General features: G+C 42.6%; 1 protein-coding gene across 1 annotated transcript in view; it reads right to left on the bottom strand.

The window, feature by feature from the left end:
• The window catches only part of rps6ka3b (ribosomal protein S6 kinase, polypeptide 3b), a gene marked incomplete in the record, with an annotated part of 62,934 nt that extends 37,401 nt beyond the window's left edge, over positions 1–25,533 (bottom strand). The window contains 2 exon segments of the mRNA XM_036124965.1: positions 14,643–14,702; positions 25,107–25,533. Of these exon segments, the coding sequence (XP_035980858.1) occupies positions 14,643–14,702; positions 25,107–25,169 (123 nt within the window).
• Positions 25,534–25,742: the final 209 nt, after the last annotated feature.

Raw genomic sequence — 25,742 nt, 5'->3', positions numbered from 1 at the left:
AAGAAGAAGAAGAAGAAGTAGAAGAAGAAGAAGAAGAAGTCAGCACCGAGTTTCATGCACTGACGAGTTAACGGCCTCCAGAGTCGACGACAAGCTGCATTTCCAGGACAGGAGGAAAGCTTTTCTGAAATTAATTTTTTACATCCTTTATTTAAAAAGCCTCTGGCCCAAAGCAGGTTTTCTGCTTTTAAAAAAACTGACGCCTCACAGAAAAGCTGAGATTGGAGACGAAGCCGTGAAATTAATCAACTCTGCTCCTCTCTATCCTCACTTCAAATATTAAATCCAGTGAAATACTGCAGCAATAAATGTTTATTAAAAAGTTCACCTGCTGCTGTAGATGTCTAGTCATCCTGTGCTGTTGGGTTTTTAGGAATTCAAACTAATAAATCATGAAAAATAAAAGTTGGAGCATAAATACAGCATAGTAAAAAAAACACTTGATACATTTCAGTACATTTCAGGACTGCTTCATAGTCTGTTTCTCAGTTTAAAAGCCAATAAAATACTTTAAGCCCCAAATGTTTCATAATCCTGACAGAATGAGGTTTAAATAAAAGTTTTGGAGCAGCCAGACTCACGACTAGTGCTGTAAAGTTTTACCAAAAAATCTAAATTCTGATTATTTTCAACCATAATTGTGATTTAATTTGGACTTTTCTCTGCATTAACCACCAGCAACAAAACTGGCCTCTAGATAAAGATGTTTGTAAACCAGGACTATTTAGAACAAGGAATAAAACTGTTTTTATTAATTAGAATATTATTATTCAAGAGAATAATAAACATTTTACCGACACCTGGAGGATGCGTCTGATCCGTTAATTGTTACGTCGCCAAAAACTGCAGAACTCTGGATTTGGAAATTGAGTTTTTTTAAAATTGCGCTTTTATTGCAAAGGCTAATAAACTAATCCTGACTTGAATCTGACGATCAGTGGAGGGAGCTAAAAATTAGGGTGATGGGAAAGAGGCTGTCTACCCTAAATGACCTGGAACTCATCAAGATTAAATTAAATCCTCAACACTGGTGATGCATCGATGTGAAGATTTGGGCCAGTGCCAGATATTAATGTAAATTAATGGCCAGTAATCAGAATTTATCCACATTATTTATATATTATTATTTACTACCTTTGCAACATGAAAACCGACATTCCCGTGCTGCTTCCCTGTCACATGACCAAAGCAACGACCTCCATTAACAAAGAGCAACAGGACAGAAATGACAGACGCTAACGCCGATAAGCCGTCCGTCACCAACCAGAATACCAGGAAGCATAAAAAAAAGATCAGAAATAATAGAAGAATTTAATGCTACAATGCAGACACAGATTTCTGACTATTAAAAAGGTGTGAATACTTTTCAGCTGTGCCTTTTTGCTTAGAATGTGAATTAAAAAGCTGTTATTTTTGTTTCCAACCAGATTGAATCTAAATCTGCCAGCGGTGTGAATAGTTTAGGATCTAATGCAGACGTTAATGCTGAAGCTGGAGAAGATGCTGCTGATGATGATGGCTGCAGAGAAAAGGTGACGCTTAATCACAACCAGCAGCAGCAATCTCTTATAATCCAGGTTTTCCTCTGTTCAGATATTCAGGAGCAGCTTCCTGCCCACCTGTTCACCACATGAGCTTTTCTGCTCCTATCTGAGTAAAACGCAGAGACTCTGCTCCTCAGAGACGCTCTGGCCAGGCAGGCGTACGGCCATAAATATCCTGGAAAGTCCAAATTCAGCCTAAAAATAACCAATTGTTTATATTCCTGCAGGCCCCGCCCACAGGATGGGAACGCGTTAACAATGCAGAGAACAGAGCTGTGCAGCAGGGCCACACTGGCAGCACTCAGTATTCACTAAAAAACCTTTTTCCCCCAATCATTCACACATCTGAGGCCACAAACTCTGATATTAAAGCCATTTGCAACATTCATGCAGCAAAACACATCAGTGCTCCACCAAATCAGATCTCACCGACCGCTGAGCAACAACTGCTGAGAAAACGGAACATTTTCTGCCGTTTATCAGGAGTTTGGATCATAAACTCCAAATAAATCCCTCCTGAGTGTGAGTGTGCACAGCGCACCTTTAAAACGTGAAGCCGAGGGTCCAGTTAGAGCCTCCTGCTCATCAGAGACGAAGCGTCTGACTGGACCCGGGCGTTGAACCGGCACCCCTGGACCCAGTGAACTCTACCTGGTACCGTCTGCTGCGGACGTGGAGCAGAAGCGTCTTCATGGCGTCCCTCTGCTGCTGCCGCGGCGCCCGGACCGGTCCCACTGTCCCCAGCAGACGCTCTAAGCCCGTCCAGCTGCTGGCCGCCGCGATAAGAGCGCGTCCTGTGATTGTTTCCCTGCTGCAACATCTGCACAGGAAGGCACATCTGGCCCCGCCCACAACACACACACACAGCCAGGTTCACACCCGCTGAAGCCTCCATCAGCAGAAAAACCTCCATTAACAACAATAATCAGCTTTATTTGCCTCTGCAACCTGCGGCCCAATCAAACCTTCTGGAGCTCAGACTGGGAATCTAACCATCGTTCCCCCTAAAGCTGGAGGAGCTGACAGCCGCCTGGGTACTGACAGCATCAGTTAAAGGCTGAGTGGAAAGAAAAGGACGCTGGGTTAGAGTTGCTGGTGAAAACCAGGAAGCTTCTGGCATGAAAGTCCTCCTGAGAGGAAGAGCGGCGGAGGAAAGGAAGGAGGACCGGTTTCTCCTCTGTCACATTCCTGCGTCTGAAGGTCAGCCGTTTGAGGACATCGTCACCGGATTACAGAGAAAAGCCTGAATAAAGCAGCGAGGACACTTTATTCTGATTAAATGTCTCATTAAAAGCCCAGAAAATGAGTTTTTCTTCATCCTGTTAGTAAAATCTGACACCAACGCTGACTTTATAGCTAGAAAACAACAAAAAAGTCTTATTTTCACTTCAAATTTAACCGATTTCCTGCGTGAAAAAGTGAAATAGTTAAAAAGAAAGTCCTCTTAGACTACTCTATATACGAGTTCACAGATTTCAGCTTGTGTGGATTCTGTTTTTAGGTTAAGAGGAGAAATCTCCCAGAGTGGGGGGGAATAAAGGCTTTTCTATCCAGAAGGCTATAAAGCCGTCTGCAGCAGATTAACGGCAGAAATCCAGCAGCTACCTGAGATCTGGATCAGAACCGGCTCTGTCGGCCCAGACAGGAATTTCACACTAGTTTCACCGGCTCACAGCGTTCAGACATGAAATATTAGACTTTAGAGCAAGTAAAAGATAAAAGGAACGCGGTGTACATGTGTGGATATCTGCAGCCGCTATTTTTAGTTTTAGTTCATCCTTCAGGGAATCACTTTGCTGTGAGGAAAGCTGTTAATTCTGCATTTAAATCTTTATTATGTTTGACGTTTTTTGATAGCTTCAACTAAACTAATAGGGCTAAATATTTCTATATCAAACCTCCTTAGATTTAAATTCAAATCAGTTGTTTTAAGTTAAATTACTCTGCAAATAGTCAAGACTGAATATTCAATTACAAATTCTTTATTAATCCTGAGAGGGAAATTAAACTAAATTTGTGAGCGATATAAACACTGAATTACCTCCAGATTTCTGGAGAACCACTGATCCAGGATCACCTTATAGTAATATTAAAAAGTTTGTCTGTTTGGAGGGAAATTATTAAAAATATTAATGTAAAAATTAAGAAAAACTGCTCCGATTACCTAAAAAAATAAAACAATCTAAAAGAACAATTTCCTCTTGAACCTTGGAGAAACAAGCCCAGAGTTTTGCTTTTATTTTGCAGACAAAACTCAAAGGATGCTGAATTTTATCAGTAATTAAAGCGTTCATTAGCTCCGCATCCTTCCACAATCATCCCAACAACAACAGGATGTTGGTTTTAGATCAGAGTCTACTCAGACGTCTGCTGGCGCTACGTCAGCGAGTTTTAGTGGGTAAAATAAAAGTCTCAATCCTCCTCCAAAGGTCTAAAAGCTTTTTAGATTTAGTGCACAGCAAATTTAATGTAGGGATGATTTTGCCTGGGACCTTTTCTGCACACATTTATATAATAATAATAATAATAATAATAATAATAATAATAATAATAATAATAATAATAATAACAAATTCATACATGACCCCTAAATGACCTTGAAAAAAAGTCTGATGCTTTGGGTCAGGCCTGTTTTCAAGATCTGGGCATTAAATTAACTTTACACCAGATTACTTAACAGATAAAGGAGTAAATAAAAGTTTTTATGGGTTAAAAACTGTTATCTACTTGAGCAGAAAAATGAGCTGAAAGCTGAAATTTTCCTTAATCATGTTGATATTAATGTTAACTAAACTCTTAAATCTGTGTTTCACTAGATATGAGCCAACATGGAACAAAGACTTCTAGTTTGAACAAAGATAAAAACAGAATCAGAGCCGCCTGAAGAAAAAAAACAAATAAAGCGTGTTAAAAAAGTTGTTGGGTTGACTTGGCTGAGGGGGGGGGGGGGGGGGGGGACCCCTGTGGTCCTGCAGTTTCTGCCTCCTGATTGGCCGCTTCCTGAACACAGAGCTGCACCGCGGCCAGGAAAAGCGGCGCCGGGTTACACTGATTACATCACCAAGCCATGACCTCACAATGGCAGCCCCCACAATGCCTCATTTACAGCACGGACCGACAGAACCGCGCACAGCGACTGACCCTGCCTGTTACCACGGAGGAATGCACCGACTGAAGCAACGCGCAGGAGATGAAACCAATCTGGGCGCGTCTTCCCCTCATTATCAGCCTGTTTGCCTCACAACGCGCATCTCTCCTCCCCCACTGCGCGTCTCTTCCTATTAATCAATATTTCCTCTTTCTCTGCCTCTCTGCATCCATCAATATCCTCTTTAGCCGGCGTGGGAGGGGCGGAGGTTTCCATTTTAGGTGTTTAGGTCTGTGAGCGCACATTTCCTGCCTCCCTCTCTGGTCCACAGCAGAATGACCAAAGACACAAATAAATGCCGCCTGAAAGCAACAACAGACCCGCTCTGGTTTACAAAAAGCCCAAATAACCATTAGCCCCAACATGTAGGGGGTCCTTCTGTCTAAATATCAGCAAAACATTGGAAGTTTCTGGAGCTTTAAAGGTCAGGCTTTAACCTATAAGATATTTAGGCATTTTTAATGCACCATTGTTGATTTTAAACTTAAAAATACTTTTTCAGATAAAGTCTGGTTATGCGTGGCATAGACGTGCATGCCTCTGATCTGACAGGTACACAGCTGACTGACCGCTGGGTAATACACATGGCCGAGGAAAGGGGAAGGTAGATATCTGCCAAAGGCTACAAGGGTTAATCCGTCTAAAGATAAGCAAAGAGCTTCCAGCAGATTTGCTATTGTTCAAGCTTCCAGATAGTATCAGGCAAACAAGCAACCATCACATTATTCATTTATTCTTTTACAGACATTACTGATTGTGATTAACTCAAATTCACGACTTCTTCTTTTCCATCCTGGTTTTGTTTCCACAGCTTTAGCAAAAATCTATTTCCTGTGGGTGTCCAGGGCAGTAAAAATCTATCCAACGGGTCAAATACATTACGAGTTTGCAGCCTGAATGCAAGGAACTTAGAAATATTATTCTTTTATAGCTGAAATACTGCGGTTATTGGCGTCGAGATGATTATTTTAACTTGAACAGTGGTGCCTGGAGGTAAGAAGGTCACAGGTTTTAATCCCAACCTGGGATCTCTCTGGAGTTCACATGATCTCTCCGTCCACATGCAGGTTCTCTCTGGGTACTCCAGCTTCCTCCCACAGCCCTATGATAGGGTGTTAACCACTGTGACCGGATGTACAGATGGAGATTGTGCAAATTTATATTATTTTAACAGAAAAAGAAGCTACTAGATTTACCACGTAAATGGTAAAAAATAATAATAATTTTTTAAAAAAAGTCCTTTTAAGTGGCTTCCCCAACTACGAATCCAGTGTTTTTTAATCAACAATTGGCTACAAATGTTCCCATGTCCATGTGTCAGATAAACAGCCTAAAGCGGGTTTGCAAGGAAAATGACCTGACTCATTTGCAAGCTTCAACTCACAATAAACGTTTTTGTTTTCAGACAAACAGAAAGCTTTGAGTGTTACCATTTATACTCCAGAAATAAACAGTTTAGAGGATGCTCCAACCCAAAATATTATGGCTTTTAAGGCTCCGAATGAGTGACGGTGTGAATATGCAGAATAAACTTCCTACAGCAGGCTAGCTACCTACAAAACCTGGCTAATCAGCTAGCTTATTAGTCTGCTAATGTGCTTTTGTTTTTGAACAAACATTTTCAGCGAGCTGGAGAAGGTAACAGCCTAAAGCTTGTTTGCTACCAAGATAATCCAGCTAATTTACCACCTTATTAGGTTCCTGGTATATTTTGTTTGTGTGGAAACTAATGTTAGCAAAGCTAAATATGAGTTTTAGCATGTCTCCAGGTAATATAAACACTCCGCTTTTCAAGCCCCCAAAGCAATTTATTATGTTTAAACAAAGCTAACAACAAGCTTTAGTTTTTAAACAAACATTTTCAACAAGCTAGTTAAAGTAGCTACAGTGTTTGTCAGAAAAATAAAACTATAGTGTGCTTGCTACCAGGATAATTTGGCTAGTTTGCCATCTAATCTGGTTCCTGGTATATTTTGTTTGTGTGGAAACTAATGTATGAGTTAGCATATCTACAGGTAAAGCAGTGTAGTGTTTACAGGTGAAATAAACACTGCTTTTCAAGCTCCCAAAGCAATTTATTATTTTAAAACAAAGCTAAAAACAAGCTACCACAATAGCTTCAGACAATTAACGATGAACAACACCCTGAATAACTAGCTAATTAGACACCCGTTTGTTTAGTTTTTAAACAAACATTTTCAACAAGCTAGAAAAAAGGTACAAACAGCCTACAGTATGTTTGCTACCAAGATAACGTGGCTAATTTGCCACATTATTTGTTTCCTGGTATATTTTCTTTGTGTGGAAATTAATGTTTGCAAAACAAAGTATGAGTTAGCATATCAACAGGTAAAATAAACACTACTTTTCAAACTCCCAGAGTACTTTTTCCTGTTAAAACAAAGCTAACAACCAGCTACCAGAATAGCTTCAGAAAACTGTCAATCAGTAACAGTCGGAGTAACTAGCTAATCAGAGACCCAACATTTGTTTTGCTTTTAAAAAGGGAACATTTGCAACAAGCAGTGTTTGTCAGAAAAATAAAACAGCCTATAATACGCTTGCTACCAGCATAATTTGGCTAATTAGCCGTCTATCTGGTTCCTGGTGTATGTTTCGTTTTGAAACTAATGTTAGCAAGAAGCTAAGTTAGCATGTCTGTCGGTAAAATAAACGGACTGACAACGAAAACACTTCAAATAGCGACTGTTTTAAATTATTACTGCTTTGAATTTTATATTGTTACTGCAATAATAACTCATGCATTTTATTCATAAAAGTGCTCAAACGTTCAATATTTTAATGGTTGTTTTGTTATTGTTCGCTGAGACATCTGCTGCTGCCTTTCTTGGCCAGGTCATCCTTGTGAAAGAGGTCTTGATCTCAACAGGTCTTTTTTCTGGTTAAATAAAGCTTTAATAATAATAAAAATGTTACGTGAAGTTATCATTTCCAACCATCTTACGGTCCCAGCTAAGTATCTAGCTTGTCAAGCTAACCATTTTTTGTTAAGCGGACCACATCTGTCAGTAACAAACAGCCTTTAGCACGCTAGCTACTAAGAAATAAGCTAGCTCGTCAGGCTCCCCAATTAATTTAGATTTTGGCTTTTATTTAAAAAAAAAAAAAAAAAAAAAAAGCTGTATGGCTTCAACAATTCTCTCTCCCTCTCTATGTTGATCAGCATTGTAGATTGTAATCAGTAGAAATATGTCTTAGTCATAAGAGCTTCAGTGTTTGTGCTTTTAGATCAAATCAATTAGTCCATTCAGCACATTTTGATCCTTCCACTGTTTTTAACAGCGTGTCACAGTGAAGCCCTGTTTTGTTGTTTTGGCTCAAGTTCATCACAGTTCTGTCACGCAGGTCACTTGTAAGCGTGATGTAAACAGTTAATATCTTGTTTTCTGAGCAATGTTTCCCCAACAGACACGACGCACACCTGAGTGAGCCGAATGCGGGAGGTATGTGCGAGGGAGGGTGGGGATGGCAGAAAAAAAGAAAAAAGTCAGTCCAGATGGCCGAAGAAGATTAAACACCATCTGCCAAAGAGCACTACGAACACACACTCAGCTGAAATGATTCATGGGCCCTAAATAATTACTCCTGTCAAAAGGAAATTCATGATTTATTTTTGTCCAACACTGGGGCTAACAGTCTTGTTTCGCGCTGCAATAAATAATTTAGCTCTCCTTTTATAATCCTTCAGGACAAATGAGCCGAGCGAGAAAATTAAGATCCCTGTGTTGTACTGAACGTCGCCACTGAGACTATATGAGGGGGGAAAGATTGTCTGAAAAAACTGAAATAGTCTAAAGAAAGCAGGTTCTTGAGCAGCAGGAGAACCGCTGATCCAGACCAGTTTAAAGAACCAAGAAGCTCAACTGCTAGGAAGGAAGGTAGAAATATCAGCTTTTCAAGACTTTTCCACAAGATGCTCATTCTTATTTAATCAAAAGACTGCTAACTACTTAAATTATCAAATTTGCACCATTAAGAATGTAGAAAATCTTTTGTCTTTATTGGTATAGTGTTAAACCTCTAAACCTAATCAATTCAATTTTATTTATATAGCGCCAATTCATGAAACATGTCATCTCAAGGCACTTTACAAAGTCAAGTTCAATCATATGTTAAATAAATCACAGATGTTGATTTATTTTTATTTTCATGTCTCCTGACTGCCACGCCTAAATCAGTCATAAAAAAAGAGAGTTTCTCTTTTAAGACATATTTCCATATTTAGTTTCAGTATGATCCCATTAACATTGTGTTTTATCTTATTTTACCCATTTAAAATAGTTTAATGCAGAGAAACGGGTTTATATTCTTATTTTCAGTGTTGTATAAAGTACTGAAAACTCGGAGTCAAGTAAAAGTATAAGTACTTCTCCAAAATATGACTTTGGTAAAAGTCCAAGTCACTGACTGAAATGTTACTTGAGTTAAAGTCTTAAAGTATCTGAAATGTCTTGTACTTAAGTACGAAAATTACTGTAAAAATAGATGTACTCAAGTAATGAAATAAAAAGTATAAGTAAAAAGTAAAACAAAGAAAATGCAGTTTGAATGACATTTCAAGTCAAATTCACTTGAAATAATATAAACAGCCAAGTGCAGGAGAAATACAGACCAAGTTTAGACAGAAAATACAACCTTTTTGTAAGCTTTGTTTTCCTTCTTCAAGCAAGGTCAGTGCTAAGCAACCAACACACAACCAAGTGCAGGCAAAGGGGGTGTATACTAAGAACATGGTTAAGTGATAAACCAGGATTAGTTAACCTACAGGAAGTGGTAAACCTGCTAATAGATACACCTGCAGGGTATCATTTAGTTAAGAAAATTAGGACTTTCTGCTATTAGATGCTTTACCTATACCACAAGGTTAATTTAACCTGCCCTACCACTGAACCAGCTTATTATCCTGTTGGTGGTGATGAACAAGACCCGACTTTGCCACAGTCACTCAGTAGGTGGGGTCAAAACACTTGTTTCTCTCTCTCTCTTTTTGTAACGAGTAACTAAACCAAACATTGAAAATGTATTGGAGTAAAAGTATGCAATTAAGTTCAGAAATATAGTGAAGTAAAAGTAAAAGTTATCAAAAAATTTTGTACTCGGGGAAGGTATAAAGTACTCCAAAATATACTTAAGTACAGTAGTGAAGTATTTTTACTTCGTTACTATACAACACTGCTTATTTTTCTGTTTTGTCTGGGTTTTATGTTTTCGGTTTTAAAAAATAATTCACAAATGAAATTTAAACAAGGTGGCCCGTATTTTAACCCAAACAAGGCATCTTCTCCTGACTAAGAGTTGATGCACATGAAAGCAAATGAAGCCGATGAAAAAGTCGCAGCGCGTCAGAACGCACGGCTACAAAGCGGCCGTCTGTCGGCGTGGGGCCAACGTGCCCCCCCCCACAGAGAATACGTGACCTCATCCTGAGGAGACATGACACCGTCTCTGTTGCCCAGCGTGGAGCTGCAGCAGATGGCAGCAGATGTCAGGTGGTCCCTCAGAGGCCCGCCGTGTTCCTAATGCTGTCTGGAAAACATTTTCTGCCTCTCTGAGGGATTCGCTGAGTGTTTGTGAGCGAGCTCCTGACTCATCGCTGAGCAGTAAAGACACTATGTCAACTAAATGTGCTCCTCACGCTCTGCAGACCCCACTGTGATGTGGGTGCTCTCAGGGTCTGAGTGTCAGCAAGCATCAAGGTGCCTCTGTGTGAGACGCTGCACTTAAAACCGCGGCTATAAATGACACCTAAAAACCACAAAGATGACAACATTCCTCCTGGGACAGAGCTGCAAAAAGGGCGTTCAGGTTACACGTATTGGATTAGATCTCCTCTATTATTCATCAAAATGCTGCAGTTTGATCAAATTAGTCCCTTAACTAACAGAAAATAGGTGCATTTAAAGAGGTATAAATGCACCTATAGTCTTTTCAGACTATAAATCACACTTTTTTCATAGTTTGGTCGATCCTGCGACTTATAGTCCGGTGCAACTCATATATAAATTAAATGTTAAATATAAATATATAAATAAAATGTTAAATCATTTTGACCAACATGAACCAAGGTGTAAAGATCATAAGAGAGAGATCAGATGAGATGCTTTTATTTATCATACATACAAGGAACATACAACTAAACTTCATAGATCAGACGGAGGATTAGCCTGAGCTGCTGCGACTGAGCGCGGCGCCACTAATGGCCGACCTGACCAGCGTGTCTTTAGTGGTAGAGGAAACCTACGCAGACATGGGGAGAACATGTAAACGGCACACAGAAAGGCCCCTGCTGAGCCCAGGACTCGCACCCGGGACCTTCTTGCTGTGAGGCAAGAAGGGTGCAAACCCCTTAGATCACTGTGCCGCCCCGTCTAATAGCCACAAGAGGGCGCTCTAGGCTTGTGAAAACTATTGAAACATTAACTTATAGACAACAAAGACTGAACGCGTGTTTTTTTTTTGCCGTTTCAGCGTTGCGTGGTGCAGCTCGAAAGGAGAGCTCCTCTGTTATTGGGCTACCCATGAAGCTAATAGCAGCTAGCGCTAGCTTACAGCTCTGTTGTCCAGGCGGGTTACACCTTCGCTGATGAACGTGAGCTTTATGCTGCTCTCAAACATTCGTGTCGTACTGTTAGCTTAGCACGTAGCACTGTTACGCTCACGGTCTAAGTTATTTTGACAACTTTCAGCGTAACAGGCCGTTAACGCTGAAATGCGCTAACGAGAACTTTCTGTGTTGGAGTTGCTAGCTTGTTATGCTAATTTACCCCATTCAACCTCCCAGGTATGTTTCATATTATTCAGCAAATTATGGATGCAGCGGTGTAATTTAATTAGTCGTACCAGATTAAATGTTAGTTTTTAGTCTTGGATTGTGCGAAATACATTTCTAAACAAATGCTTTTTAAAAGATGCTTTGTTTACTGCTAAATGAGGCAAAACTTTTATAAATTATCTTTTAATTTTTGTTAATAGAAGCGTGTGGCGTTGTACGCCTCCAGTAAACGTATTATAATAACAAACGTATAGTAAACAGATTATAAATGTTGATAAATGGTCTTTGCAGTCTGTAATTAGGTAAAATATTTAAAAGTAAATAAGCAAATAAATGAAAATCTCTTTTTACACCTAAAGGTGTTCACTTGAATTCACATCTCTGATCCTTGCTTCTTCTTGTCTTTATAAAATGATCGACTGGCTTCTTATTCTGCTTTTTCTATTTGTCTAAAAATATTAGAGAGCAGATGACAGACATTTTAGTTATTTTAATCCCAGGTGGCATCAGGTGGACGACCTCCTGACCTCCAGACGCTGAGATAACCGCAGGAAATCGAGCGGCTGGAGGAAACAGAAACGGCATGAATCCAGGAATAACAGCCCTGCAGTCTACGGCTGTTCCAGAGTTCCAGTCGTTAAAGTTGCTAAACAAATGAAAACCCATTTATTGGCTGCTGGCAAACATCACACCTTCATCGTTAGTCCAGCAACATGGAGGTGATGAGAGGCAGTTATTTATGATTTCAGTGAAGTTTTGGTTTAAAACTTAAAGAAGAAAAAAAGCAGCCTCATGTTTCTAAAGCTTCGCAGCTGCAGATTGAAGGTTTTCTGCATCGTGACACAGAAAGAGAACGGCCTCATTACCTCGATTTACACAACGACACAAAACCGCACTGAGCAAACCCAGTGGAAACAGCAGAGATCGCTCATTAACAGCTCCGTAATGTATTCACCCTCACAAAAAACACAAACAGAGCCGGCGTTGGACCGCCGGCCCGTCCAGCGCCGCCTCTGAAGCAGCGCGAGCTCGGCTCTCCTCCAGCAGCCCGTCTATTAGCCGTCTCTCCTCTGCATTTAAAAATCGATGGCAGCAGTCTGAGCCCAAGGACTCAGGTCAAAGCAGTCGGTTTTATCTAAGGGGGAAAACATCCGGCTGCTGATCCTGGATCAGGCTCTTCAGCTGGAACCTTTTAAAGTGAAGCTTCAGCTGCAGGAGCAGAGGAACCTGAAGATCTGACGGCCTCTGGTTGGTCCACAGACCTCCTACCGCAGATCGCTGCGTCCGCGGTGCTCAGAGCAGCGTCGTCACAGATCCTTCCTCCCAGCAGCTGCTGCTCCCTACAGTACAGCTTCACATCCCTGACGTTTTTCCTGTGCTTGTAAATAGTCTGCTGTTTTTATGCAAATACACACGACCGCGTTATACATGTCATTTAATCTGACTCTGCTAATATTAATAACTGTAAATCTGCCCTTACTGCACGCTCTCTTACTTTCTGTTTTTATATTTTGTCTTCCTCTCTCCTTCATTTGCTGCAGGTACATTAAGGGACAATAAAGGCTGTTTCTATTTGCTTCTATTCTGCCAGTCAGACTGGATAAAATGGCCGATCTTTAAAGGACAGATCTGGACATGTCAAGTGCAAAATTCCCCGTTTTCCTCATCGCCCACATCCTTGTTCTCTTTTGTATTTTACAATATAACCTATCTGCAGAAAGTCCACTAAGCTTATCTCCATAAATGTCCTTTTTCCACCCGAGTGTTTCTGAGACGATTGTTTCTTGCGCCGGGCTTTAAAGGGTTAAAGGAGGTTGTTAAGATGCAAATCATGCAGAGAAAAAAGGTGCAAAGCCACAGAAACATTCAGAGGAAACTGTAAACAGAAGCAGACACAATTTCTCTTCCTCGCCGTCGTCATTCAGCAGCGAGAGACGATCCGCCGCGGATCATTAAGAAAAGAGAGAGGCTGCAGCGACTGGGTCACATCCTACATTAAAGCTGCTGCTCAGACCCAATAAAATGACATTTATTAAGAGGATTGCTGTCAGAAAAGTTTTTTTTATAAAGCACATTTTTCTGTGGCCACTACGGCGCCCTGCAGGCTTTAAACCTTCTTCACGTGTCGTCTCGTTACGACCAGGAAAATACGCTCTCAGCTCATTCTGTTGTGATTTTATGTAACAGACCAACAGAGAAAAGCAGAACTGAGAACAGGAAGAGTTTGGTAACCAATGAGAAGCTGAACAGTGCGGCGTGCATTTATGCATTTATGCCACAGAGTCGGTCCTCACAGCCGCAGGTACCGTGGTGCTGTTCTCCACCAGCGTCACACCTTCACCCGTCCTGCATTCATAGCTCTGACTTTGACTAGGCCGTTCTAACTCGTTAACATGCTCTGATCCAAACCATCCCATAATTTATCTGGCTGTGTGTTCAGGCTGGTTCTCCTGCTGGAAGGAGAACCTCCACCCCAGTGTCTCCTGCAGCTTTTCCTCCAGAACTTTCCTGGGCTCAGATTAAACCGCTGGACTCTATAACCAGGTGACTTCTGACATTCAGGGACTTCAGAGCAAAGAAGTCTGAATCCAAACGTCTCAGATTTTAATTGTATTCGTCTATCAGGGTTTAAAAACGAAGCAATGAACCAAAGCAAGAGATCCAAAACAGAAATCCGTGAGCTGAGCATGTAAAGTACTTTTTCTGAGGTTCCCAGGATTTCCTCCAATAAAAGTGCGTCTGAAAGAGCAAACAGGAGTTTTCACTGAGAGAAACAACTGATCCTGAACTCCTGGAGTAAGGCTGGAGGGAGGATTCATTCCCTCTCAAGATGACTCACGTTTTGAAAAGCGAGCCACATTGTGCTCCGCTTTCATACCAGCAATTATCCAACAACAGGAGTGGGCGTCGGTTTTCTCAAACAGCGGATAAATCATCACAGAGAGCAGCTCTGCTTTGAGTAGAAGCAATTTAGACTCGTACGCGAGGCCCAGCGAGTCGCAAAGGTTGTTTACTCGTCGATAAAAGCCTGAGAAGCTCTGCGAAGCGAAGCGGCCGCCATCAGAGAGCCGAGAGTTCAGACGGAGAGCTGCTAAACGAGCCCCAGCACTCAGGAACCTGCAGCAGAACCCAGAACCCAGAACCCATTGGGACTCACCGTGACGGCCAGCATCGAGTCGTCGTTGCCCGCCGTGTCCTCGCCATCAGGGTGAGCATCCTGCAACAAAAACAAACAGAGGATTACACACCTGAGTCACGCCTGAGTCACACCTGAGTCACACCTGAGTCACACCTGAGTCACACCTGAGTCACGCCTGAGTCACACCTGAGTCACACCTGAGTCACGCCTGAGTCACACCTGAGTCACACCTGAGTCACGTCTGAGTCACAGCTCTGACGGGCTCGTTAAGGCTCGTTAAGGCTCGTTAGGGCTCGTTAAGGCTCGTTAAGGCTCGTTAGGGGCTGCAGGTGACCCCTGCAGGAGGCCGACCCGTCAACGCTTCCAGCTCCCACAGGTTCAGAGAACACAGCCAAACGCTCTCAGTACCACAAATATGGCCGAAAAATAACAAACATTCATGTTTATTTCTGAAATACTGTCAGATATCAGGCGGAGTCTCTAATGGGATAAAATCCCTTCTAGTTTAATAATGTTAGCTGAGATTATTCAGACTAATGCTACTGTGTGGTTATGATTCCTGCTGAATTAATAGAAAGCACTAATACTGAAGTAATATAAGTATCTGGTTTAACTGAGTTCATTTAAATGGCTTCAATTAACAACAAATGTAATGTAATGCACTTTAATGTGAAACTGTTATGTTATAAATAAAATGTTTAACAAAAATATGTAAAAGCGTAAATTAGTATTTCTTTCCCATTATTTTTTTCTTTTTTCTTTTGCTTTTACTTGTGTTTAATGTGGACAATTTACCAAAATAAATAAAGTGATTGATTGAAAGTGATTGATTGATTGTTAATTTTCCAAATAATTTTATATTTAAACAATATGCATTAGTCATTATTGTTAGTAACAATAATTGATATCTGAAATATTTATTATTAATTCATTATTACTTATGTTTTACTTATCTGTTTCTAAGATTTGTTTTATATTTTTATAATAAGATTTATTATTTAAAGTTTTTTTCTAGTTGAAAATCTACTATTTTATTGTTTTTATATATTTTTGACGCTATTTTTTATTACATCACTGATATTGCTAATCATAATATAAATACATTATTTATTCCAGAATAATCTATCTGCATCTATTATATTTTTATTACTATTTACATGTCCTACTGTAATAAAATCTACATTTATTAGTAAATCCAAAACCAGCTATCCTAGATTTATTTATTTTAGTCTTAAATGTTCCCAATAACAAAATGTTTGGAAACAAAATAGATCATTTCTTCAGCATTTATTATTTTTTTTAACATGATTTGTAATAAACTGTAATGAAAAGACGTCCCTCAGGCCAGATTTAGGCAGAATAGTCATTTCTGTAAAATGTGAAATTAAAACTGGTCTTAAAACGATTCATCAGCAGCTCCAGCAAACAGAGCATTTATGGATTTACGTTACGTAACGTAGATTATCGGCGCTCTGCTGTCCTGCCGGAACAACAGCTGGGATTCAGACACTGATAGCCCAGCGCGATTAAAACAATAAGGGCAATAAAAGCCTGTGCAGAGATTACCGTCTGCTGCTGCGTCTGCTGCAGAACCCTGCAGAGAGACGGAGGGTTAGAAAGGTCTGCAGACGGAGAGAGGGAAGGGTCAAATCCAGACGAGCCGCTGCACAGAGCGCAATCTGAGGACGAACCTTCGCTCCGTCTGAGTTTACATTTTAGAAAACATCGCATTAGAAGTTTGAGAAGAACAGAAAAATATTTTACACTTTCACGATTGTTCTGAAAAGTCTGGTTTGCTTTGTCTTTCTAACATTTTGCAGGATTTAATCACAACTTCTATTCCTCTGCAGATCCTGGAATCGTTTGTCTGTGGTGGCATTTTAAATCCTGCTAATAAATAAATAAATAAATAAATAAAATAAACACGTGGTCCTGCCGTTTACGCTCAGAATGTAACAGAATGAAACAGACGCTTCTGTTCAGGAAATATTCTGTAAAATGTCGTTTTATTTTGGTCCAAAGGACAGAAAAGTATCCAAACCAAGAAGTTTTTCTTCCTTTTGTTGTTTTTAAGTCTCGTTTTTCTGCCTGTTTCCATTCAGAACTCTGATGTTTCTAATATGTTATTAAATTGAACAATCTGGTGGAGTCCCAAAGCTGCAGCTGCTAATTAAAGGTTGGTTTTATTAATCAGGAGCCGGCTTGGTGAGGAAGAAGCTGCCGATAAATGGGAAGAGACCAGAGAGGCCTGAGGCAGGGGGAGCCCACAGCATCACTATCCCCCCCCCCCCAGGACAAAGAGGAGCTGCGTGAAAACTAAACCAGGACAGAAACCTTCTGGACCTCCAGCTGGTGGGATGTTCTAACGTTCCTCAGGTGTTTTCTGGAGGAGATACAGCAGGTTAAACCCACCGTTCAGGTTTTAAAAACATAAAGGGAGGAGCTCTGCAGTCCAGAACCGTGACCCGCTGCAGAGAAGAGAGCAGGAAATATACCTGCGTTTTGATCTTTTACCTGCGACTGAACACCATACTGTCGTCATGAAGGAGGTTTAAATCTAGAAACCTTCAGGTTTATAAAGAGGCAAAAAAAATAAAGCGAGACTTCGGACTTTAAGCAGAAGAATCACAGGTTAAATGTCAAAAAACGTCAAAAAAACTTTTCAAAAACGAAAATAACTGGATCTGTGATAAAATATGAACCAAATCATATTAAAAACAGCTAAAGTCCCACTTTCTGGAGCATCTTCTCTCATCTGAGCAACCAGAACAAAGACGACTGGACTCAGTTTCAGGACAGGCGTAGAAATATTCACCAAATCTGAGGGAAAGTCCGCTGGCCTTCACTCTAAGCCTGCTGCACGGCACACTGTGGCTTTATACGCTGCACCTTTTGATGTATTTTTATTTATGGGGTTTTCCCAAGTTGTTGGGCGAGCAGCAAAAAAATAGGACGTAAACAGAAGAATAGGAAGCAGAAAGGCAACAAACCAAAGGAACACACGTTTTAGCCAAATTAGGGACTAGCTGCTCTGAGTTTCTCACACTAGGACGACTGGGCCGGTTTCCCCCGGAAAGATCCCAAATTAAAGTGGAAAACATCAAATAATTAAAAAAAAAAAATATTGATTTGTTAGGTGTGATGTTATTGTCTATTTTCATTTGTCATTTTCATATATCTATTTGATACACAGGTATAAAGGTGCATAGCTATTTGACTTTATTTGTTTATACACCAGAAGTTAACTCTGGTTGCATACAAAGTTTTTATGAATTATCACGTCCTGCTGGAGTATTAGTAATTATTTTTGGCGTTTTATGCTTTGTTTTTGCTTAATTTGTTAGTAAATAAACCTTTCATGTTTATTTATGATTTTAACAGGAGCACGTACTGAGCATGTGCAGCAAGGGTTAAAACAAGGAAGCGGCTAACGGCTATTAGCATCTCCCAGCAAAACAATGCAGAATGGGCTAAGATCCAGAGAAAAAAAAACTCAGAATATCTGATCCCAAAGGGAAAATACTGGAATGTCTCTGTGAATCCAGTCTGAACGTTGGTGTTCACTGAAGCTAAACCTGCCGAGGCTCAGATGTGACGCAGAGTTGACTGACGTGAGTAAATGTTCTGATATGAGGCTCTTAAAGTTGCTGTAGATTGGTTTATTTAATTAATAACGGTCTTCATCACACTGAGCTGCTGCTCTATTGTGAGGCGTTGCAGAGGATCAGGCTATTATTTAATTTTGATTTATTAACTAAGCAAACTGGCATTATGGTAATTCTGTGATACTGTCACTAGATGGCGCCACTTCTGTTGACATGTGCTAATCGCGCCCAGCGCTGGGACTATTTATCCACAAAAAGGAGCATAAAACATTATCAGGATGGAGGCTTGGTGTATATAACCTTATTTTATCATAATCAAATGGTTTTCCTTTACGCAAAATCAGAGATTAAACAGCCACCATGACAATAAAGTCTTCCCACCGCAGGAACACTATGACAATTATTTGGCTGCATGTAGAGTCTCACAGCAGCTCACATCGTAGTCGTCACCAAAATACTGGTTCGCATTAACCAAAGGGAGCGCCGCCGTGATGCTTTAATACATTTCTGATAACCTGCATTCACACGCTGCATGTAGATGAAGACAATGCACAAACGTAGAGCTTCATCTGCGGTATAAACGGATCCAGAACCGAAACTGGACTTTTTAAACCAAAGTTCAGGAGTTTTTTTTAATTCAGGCAGACATTTAATACATAAATACCTAAAATCTTGATTTTAGTTTTCATGTTTTCTTATTGTGTGAATTGTGGCTGTGGAAACGGGCTTTACAGATAAATGGTTGTTTGATTGATTGGTTGACTGATTGATTGGTTGACTAATTGATTGGTTGACTAATTGATTGGTTGACTAATTGATTGGTTGTTTGTTTGTTTGATTGGTTGGTGGGTTGATTGGTTAATTGATTGGTTTATTGATTGGCAGCTCAGCCAGGAAGTGGCTCGGCCCCTTAGGTCCAGAGAAAGGAGCTCTGGATGCTTCAGCAGACCGAGAGGTTCTGGACAACTCGGTGGGACCAGTTTGGAGAGGACTTCCTCTCTGACTCAGCACCAGAACACCAGACCAGGTCCATGAAGAATTTGGTGCTGATGACCTTGACCGACCTCAACCCGACAGAACCGCTCTGGGACGAGTTAGAGCGGAGACTGAGAACCGGGCCTTCTGTCCCACGCATCTACGAGTCAAATAGGAAAACAGCACGCGCCAAAAAGGTCACGAGTGAATTAGAAAAGTTACAGAGAAACAGAAACCACAAAGGAAAGTTGTGTAAAAGTTGCTGCTGCAGTGGAAAAACAGGAAGTGTCAAAAGGAAAGAATAAACGTCTATTAGAGGTCATTTCTAACAACAATCAGGCTTTTCCTGCCCGACACGGCCTCCTGACTCTGACCAGGCCCGGTTCTTATTCTGAGGACTAGAACAGAGGAGAAACAAGCTGCAGCTTCTAACAGACTCCAGGAAGGAATTACACGATGATATCAGCATAACGCAGCAGCTTTATCTGCTTTTTATTACGCTTCACAAAGTGAAACAAAGCGCCGGCTGCTGCAGAAACAGGAAACGCTTGGACCTCCCAGGTCTGATGCATGCAGCGAGAAAAGAAAAGAGAATCAGAACCATCAGTGTTTGAGCTGCTGGCTGCAGATCAGGAGGATCAGGAGGCAGAACCGACCAAAGCTGCAGGTTCTCTGCAGCACCTGAGCAATCATTCACCAGCTGGACGTAATCAGGAATGCGCAGGTGAAAGGCAGCGCGCCGCCAACAGGGCGTAGCTGCAGGATAATCAGGTCTGGGGAGAGATTTTATTCTCACAGATCGTCTCATTAGAGCTGCAGAACCAGAGCAGCGTTGGGTCGGTCCATTAGCTTCCTGCTGCGGTTCTGTAAATATCAGCCTTACAGGTGCAAACGTGACCCGATGGAAAGCTGTGCAGCGCTGCAGCAGTGAATGCACGGTGAAGGAGCGTCATGCTGAGGGCTGCTCAGTGGTTCCTTAAAAACATGAAGCCGGGCAGAACTGAGCGAGTCCAGGCGGCTGAATGCGGGTCGGGTCGGGTCGGGCTACAGCGGTGAATAAACACGCAGGAGTTTCCCCTGAAGAACGCGGAAATGAAGGTGGAACCGTCTCAGATTAGATCAGCGCCTTTAAAGGCCAGGTTTACCCAAACGCAGCGAGCTCAGAGCCCAGATGTTCCAGGAATGCAACACCTGGATCCTCCACCACAGCAGGACTCACTCTGATAGGCCGTCTGAGACGCATTAACACCTCCTCTGTGTAATAACTTCATCTTTAATGGGAATACAATTATTTCTACAACTTATTTAAGATTTGTTTGTTTATGACAATCATAATTTTCATTTATTAATAATTGTTTTTATTTTTGTAAGACTGCAATTTATTTAGTTTTACAGAAGTAATTATGTTACTATTTTTAAAAATATATCCTTATGTACTAGAGTGAATTTATCATTTTATTTATAATTATTACATTTTCATTAACATTTTTTATATTTTGAATTTTTATATTTATTGCAATCGATAATTTTTAATTGTGTGTTTTTAATTTTTTTATTGTATTTAGGTTTTATTTAGCTAATATTTTATATGACTTTTTCAGATTGCCTAATTTTTTTACCATAATTATTCTATTTTATTTTAATTAATCAGTCATTTATTTCTACTGCAGTTTTGCACTTTGTGTTATTATAAATTGTATTTATTTGAAAACCCCCCACAGTTTTATCACATTTTAATGCTAATAAGCTTCATTAGAGCAGAAATACGCGTTATTGTCGCTCAGGGGGAAATTCAGGTGTTCTGGCTCAAACTGAAGCAGATCTGCACGGCTGTCAGTGACGTTGCTGCACTCCTGCAGACGTAAACGTCGCTTCGCTCTGCAGAGGAAGGAGCAGCTTTCAGGTCAAAGGTGGCTTTTACTGCAGGTAGGGGCCTGCCAGGAGGAGGAGGAGGAGGAGGAGGAGGAGGAGGAGGAGGAGGAGGAGGAGGAGGAGGAGGAGGAGGAGGAGGAGGCAGTTCCTCCCTGCTGGGCTGAAGCGTGAAGCGTGAAGCGTTCGCTGAAGGCACGTTTCTCCGTTTCTCCGTGTGACGCCTCAGGCAGGAAGTGGACACTTCTTCCTGAATCATGCGATCTCTGCGGCTCCGCCTCCCCGTGTCGATCAAGACTCAACGAACTTGCAGGAGAGGAAGGAGAGGAAGAGCCGCTCTATGTTCGAGGTTCTGAGACAAAGACACGATCCAGACGTAAATACGGACACATGAGAGAAATCTCTGGGAACAGAAGCAGAACCAAGTTTATTCTGACGTCTCAAACAGCACCAATCCTAAAGGTTTCCTGATTCCTCTCATCGATGTTCCAATTAAAGCCGATTCAGGAACGTTTTCCTGCTTTCCACAGTCTCCCGTCATCTTAGAGAGCCGTTTGGTCCGATTCGTCCTTCAAACACGTCTTCAGGCGTCCAGCAGGATCTTCATGCTTCTGGTCCAGAACTGCAGGCCGGGCCGACCAGCAGCCGTCTTCTGGTTCTGGTGGAAAATGTGCAGCATGTGGATCCTGGCTGCCGGCACCAGTTTTCCTCACAGGGTCTGTTTCTCCAGAAATGATCCGAAACGTTGATCCGTGGCAGAACCGTGAACATCTCCACAGAACCAGTGGATCCCAGCTGCCTCAGCCGAGTCAACGCGACTTAGAAACACAGTTCAGACATAATAGATCAGAAAATAAAGCGAAGAGCTCCCTGAGACGGACAGACGGACCAGAACTTCATCAGAACTTCATCAGCCCTGATCAGAACGCTGCTCCAGAATAAGGAGCAGAGCTACAGGGCGGCGCTTTATTCATCCTCCTGTTTCTCTTTTAACATTTCCATATGGGCCCCATAAGTCAAACTGGGCTGATTTGAACAAATGTCCATCTTGCTGCCAGTTGTGCAGACCTTCCAGGTGTTGTGTATTTATTTGCCATCACTACTGGGGTCCCCCAGGGTCGTGTTCTCGGCCCGCTCCTCTTCTCTCTGTGCTGCAGCTCAGAGGACCCAGCGGAGCAACTCCATTGGTCCTCAGGAGAAACCACTGTGATTGTTTCTCTGATATTTTATCCTTCGGATTATCCTTTAATCCTCATTTCATCCTTATTTTATCCACGCTCCTTATTCTTAGGGCTGGGTATCATCTAGGATGAGCCGATACGATACGATTCTCGATACATAGCTCAGCTTGCTTTGATTCCAATATCGATATTTATTACTTTGAATTAATGCTCAGTGATTCAATCACCAAAATCAGCCAAATATTATGTTTATGTTCTATTTATTGATCACAGACATATTAACAGGAAAATAAAGTGAATTTGCTTCTATGCATTTAACGTGTCACAGAAACCAAAAATGTGCCCAAACATCTGATTTTAGGGACAAAGGAGCTTCTAAAATCCTGTCGGCCGTTACGCCAATTCGTCTCACTTGCTCTCCTTCGCTGTGAACTGTAATGGTTGCGCTGTGATAACGCCCCCTAGAGGTTGGGAGGTATATCGATATTGAAAGCCAGAATATCGATATTAAATCGTTTTTAAAAATATCGATATTAATCTTTATATCGATTTTTATGCACAGCCCTACTTATTCTGGTGTTTTCTGGTGTAGCGGGGGCATCAGGACGATGGCCGCTCTGCACACAGGCAGCAGGTAGCTGGTCAGAACCACCTGGACCACGGGTCTGGTCAGAATGATGATGGTGGACCTGCTGTGGATCACCTCCCTTTGAACGCGACACTGCGGTCGCTGTTATCAGCGTTCAGAGAGCGCGGCGGCCTAATCAGACGATCCGCTGCCTAGACAGAAATATGCAAACACCTTCCAGCGCCTCTGAGACGCCGACCTGTGAAACATTTCAGGAATTTCCTGAAGCCTCTGCAGTGACGGAGGCCAGAATCTGATCAAAATAACAGTTTTTATGCATTTTTTTACACGCGGGACTCATTCTGGGTCCAGTTAAGGTTCTAGGTTTACTGAATGAACAGAACCAGCAGAACCATAAACACCGGGTCGCCCTGAAGGTCGTCCCTTCAGCTCCAGCCCCCCCCCCCCCCCCCCCCAACGACGGCCCGGTGGGTTTCTGCGGTTCAGATGCCAGAATAAAAGGTTTTAAAGGAAACTAAAAGGAGAAAAGGCCTCAGAGAGAAACATGTCAGTCTCAGCAAGCTTTCTTCTGATTGGCTGACGGTAAATTAAACATTTTTAGCCTTTAATGAGCTGCAGCACGCCGGGTCGGCTACACGGATCCCCAGAACTCTTCGGTTCTCCTCGCCCACATCGGTCCGGTTCCCATCAGAACCACCGATCAGTCACAGAAAGCTGGACTTTACCGAACAGAACCGGGCCTTTTGATCCGTGTCACAGTTTTTAACACAATTTACAGTTTAAATCTGATTATTCAGAGGTTCCACAACAAAACGGTGGCCATGTCTCTGGTTCTTTCACAGCTTCCAGACCCAGATGAAGGTTCTGTCGGCCCGCAGCGTTCAGTCAGAACCCTGCAGGGAACAGACAGTTGGACCTTAACTCAGGTTTTTATTTCAGTTCTGCTGCTTTGGACCCAGAGAGTCTCTTAAACTCGTCACATGTGACACATTAAAATGATCACGCTTGTCCAGCAGAAGGTTCTGAAGAACCTCTTTTGGGTTTTTCACACAGTCGCTGTCGCCCCAGTAATAATCCATCAGCAGGAGGTTCCCTGGGTTCTGACGGGCCGGACAGAACGGGTTCGGACCTCTGCAGCGTGCCGCGGTGGGTTGGTCCATCTGGTACCGGTCCTGCAGAGGCTCCTCTGCTGTCCGGCCCAGACCGGCTGGGTTCCTGCAGCGCCTCAGCGCTCACAGCCGCGGTCCAAAGTGCTCGGTAATCTAATCCACTGCGGCGGCGCTGATGTGCGTCCAGCCAGCCTCGTCCTGACGCCCTCCATGATTGGGTTTGTCCAGAACCCTGCTGAGGCCTCAGGGAGCCGGTTCTGGGCGTGTTCTGGGTGTGAAAACTTTCTTACCGCCTCAGATCTGGATCACAGCGACTAAACGAGCTTTTTAACCGCAGCTCTTCATCATTTTTCCCTCTCAGTCACATTTTTGTCTTTTCTTCGTGTTCAAACTCGTTTCTGCTGATATTGAACGCGGCCGTTGCCTCAACAGCCACAGATGAACATTTTTTAGATCTCCTGCAGACTACAGGTGACTACACGGCTCTATTATATTAATATAATATAATATAAATACAGCCGTGATTCAGTCTTTACGTTAAATAAACAGTTCAGGTTGGATTTAGCACCTTTAGGCCGAATCTGCAGCTGAAATAAAACCGTATGCATCACACTTTACTTTAAACTCTGATTATTATTGAAGCATTTCTGCGTATTAATGTTCCTACAGCAGAAAAAAGCTGCAGTTTACTGACTGAACGTTCCCCGTTAATATTCCTGCTTCAGCTTCCAGACATTTATGCCACTTTGAGTCAGCAGCAGAGAATAAAGTTATTTAAAGGTTTCCTGGTCTCTGCATCAGCCTGCAGCCTGGAAGCTGCAGCTTTAACTCCACCTTTGGAGGCTTTTCCCTCTCTGCACTGTGATCTCACGCTTAGAGCCACATTGCTCCGGCATGTCCCGGCTTGTTGCAGGGCTGCAGCTGGAGGCTGAGGAGCTGCAGCAGGCTGCCTCCCTGCAGCTCCATGAGCTCCTGCTGAGCTCCTGCTGAGCTCCTGCTGAGCTCCAGCCCTGAACCAAAGGTCCAGGACGCGCAGAGGACGCGCAGAGGAAGCCCAGCAGAAGTTGGAGCCTCCCGGCGTGTCTGACCCTCTTCCAGGGACTCATCTGTCATTTCTCCCCGCAGACTAACCGACCCAACATGCAGCCTCTCACCTCTCCAGCCGTCCCCCCCACCGGCATCTTCTGCCAGGGATCCGCCAGCTGAGCCAGCGGCATCTTCTCCTCCTCCGGTTCTCCTTCTTCTTCTTCTTCTTCGCTTTTACTCCTGCTCTCCGCTCCTCTCTCCAAACTCTCGGCTTCTCCTCTTCCTGCCAAATGCTCCGAGCCTCTCTCGGTCTCCCTCCACCCCCCCTTTGGTCCCGTTTCCGAGTCGGCAGCGGGCGAACCGAGCGGAGCCGAGCGAGCAGCGGCTAATTCCGGCTGCGGCGCGGCGCAGAGACCGCCCCTTCCTCCTGGGGGGACGGAGAGAGGAGACGCGGGGAGGAGGAGGCCCTTTTCTCGGAAACCGCTCCTCCTCGTCGCTCCTTCGCTCTTTTTTTTTTTTCTTCCGACTTCCGTTCTTTCCCAATATGGCGGCCGGTGTCGCTTTACCTGTCCGTCAGGCGGCTGACGTCACCGCGCGTCACGTCGGGGGGCGGCACCTGAACCCCTGAACTCACCTGACCCGCGAGGGAAAACCCAACTTTTACTCACGTCCCTGAACCAGAACCAGAACCGGAACCGGATCACCGAGGCTAAAGATTACAGGAAGAGTTCATTTAAAGCTATAATTCAGATTAAAAAAGGTAA

The sequence above is a fragment of the Fundulus heteroclitus genome, chromosome 21 (genome assembly GCF_011125445.2).
Source record: "Fundulus heteroclitus isolate FHET01 chromosome 21, MU-UCD_Fhet_4.1, whole genome shotgun sequence".
Classification (NCBI taxonomy): domain Eukaryota; kingdom Metazoa; phylum Chordata; class Actinopteri; order Cyprinodontiformes; family Fundulidae; genus Fundulus; species Fundulus heteroclitus.
Note: the sequence above shows the minus strand (reverse complement) of the source record. Positions and strands in the feature narration are given on the sequence as shown.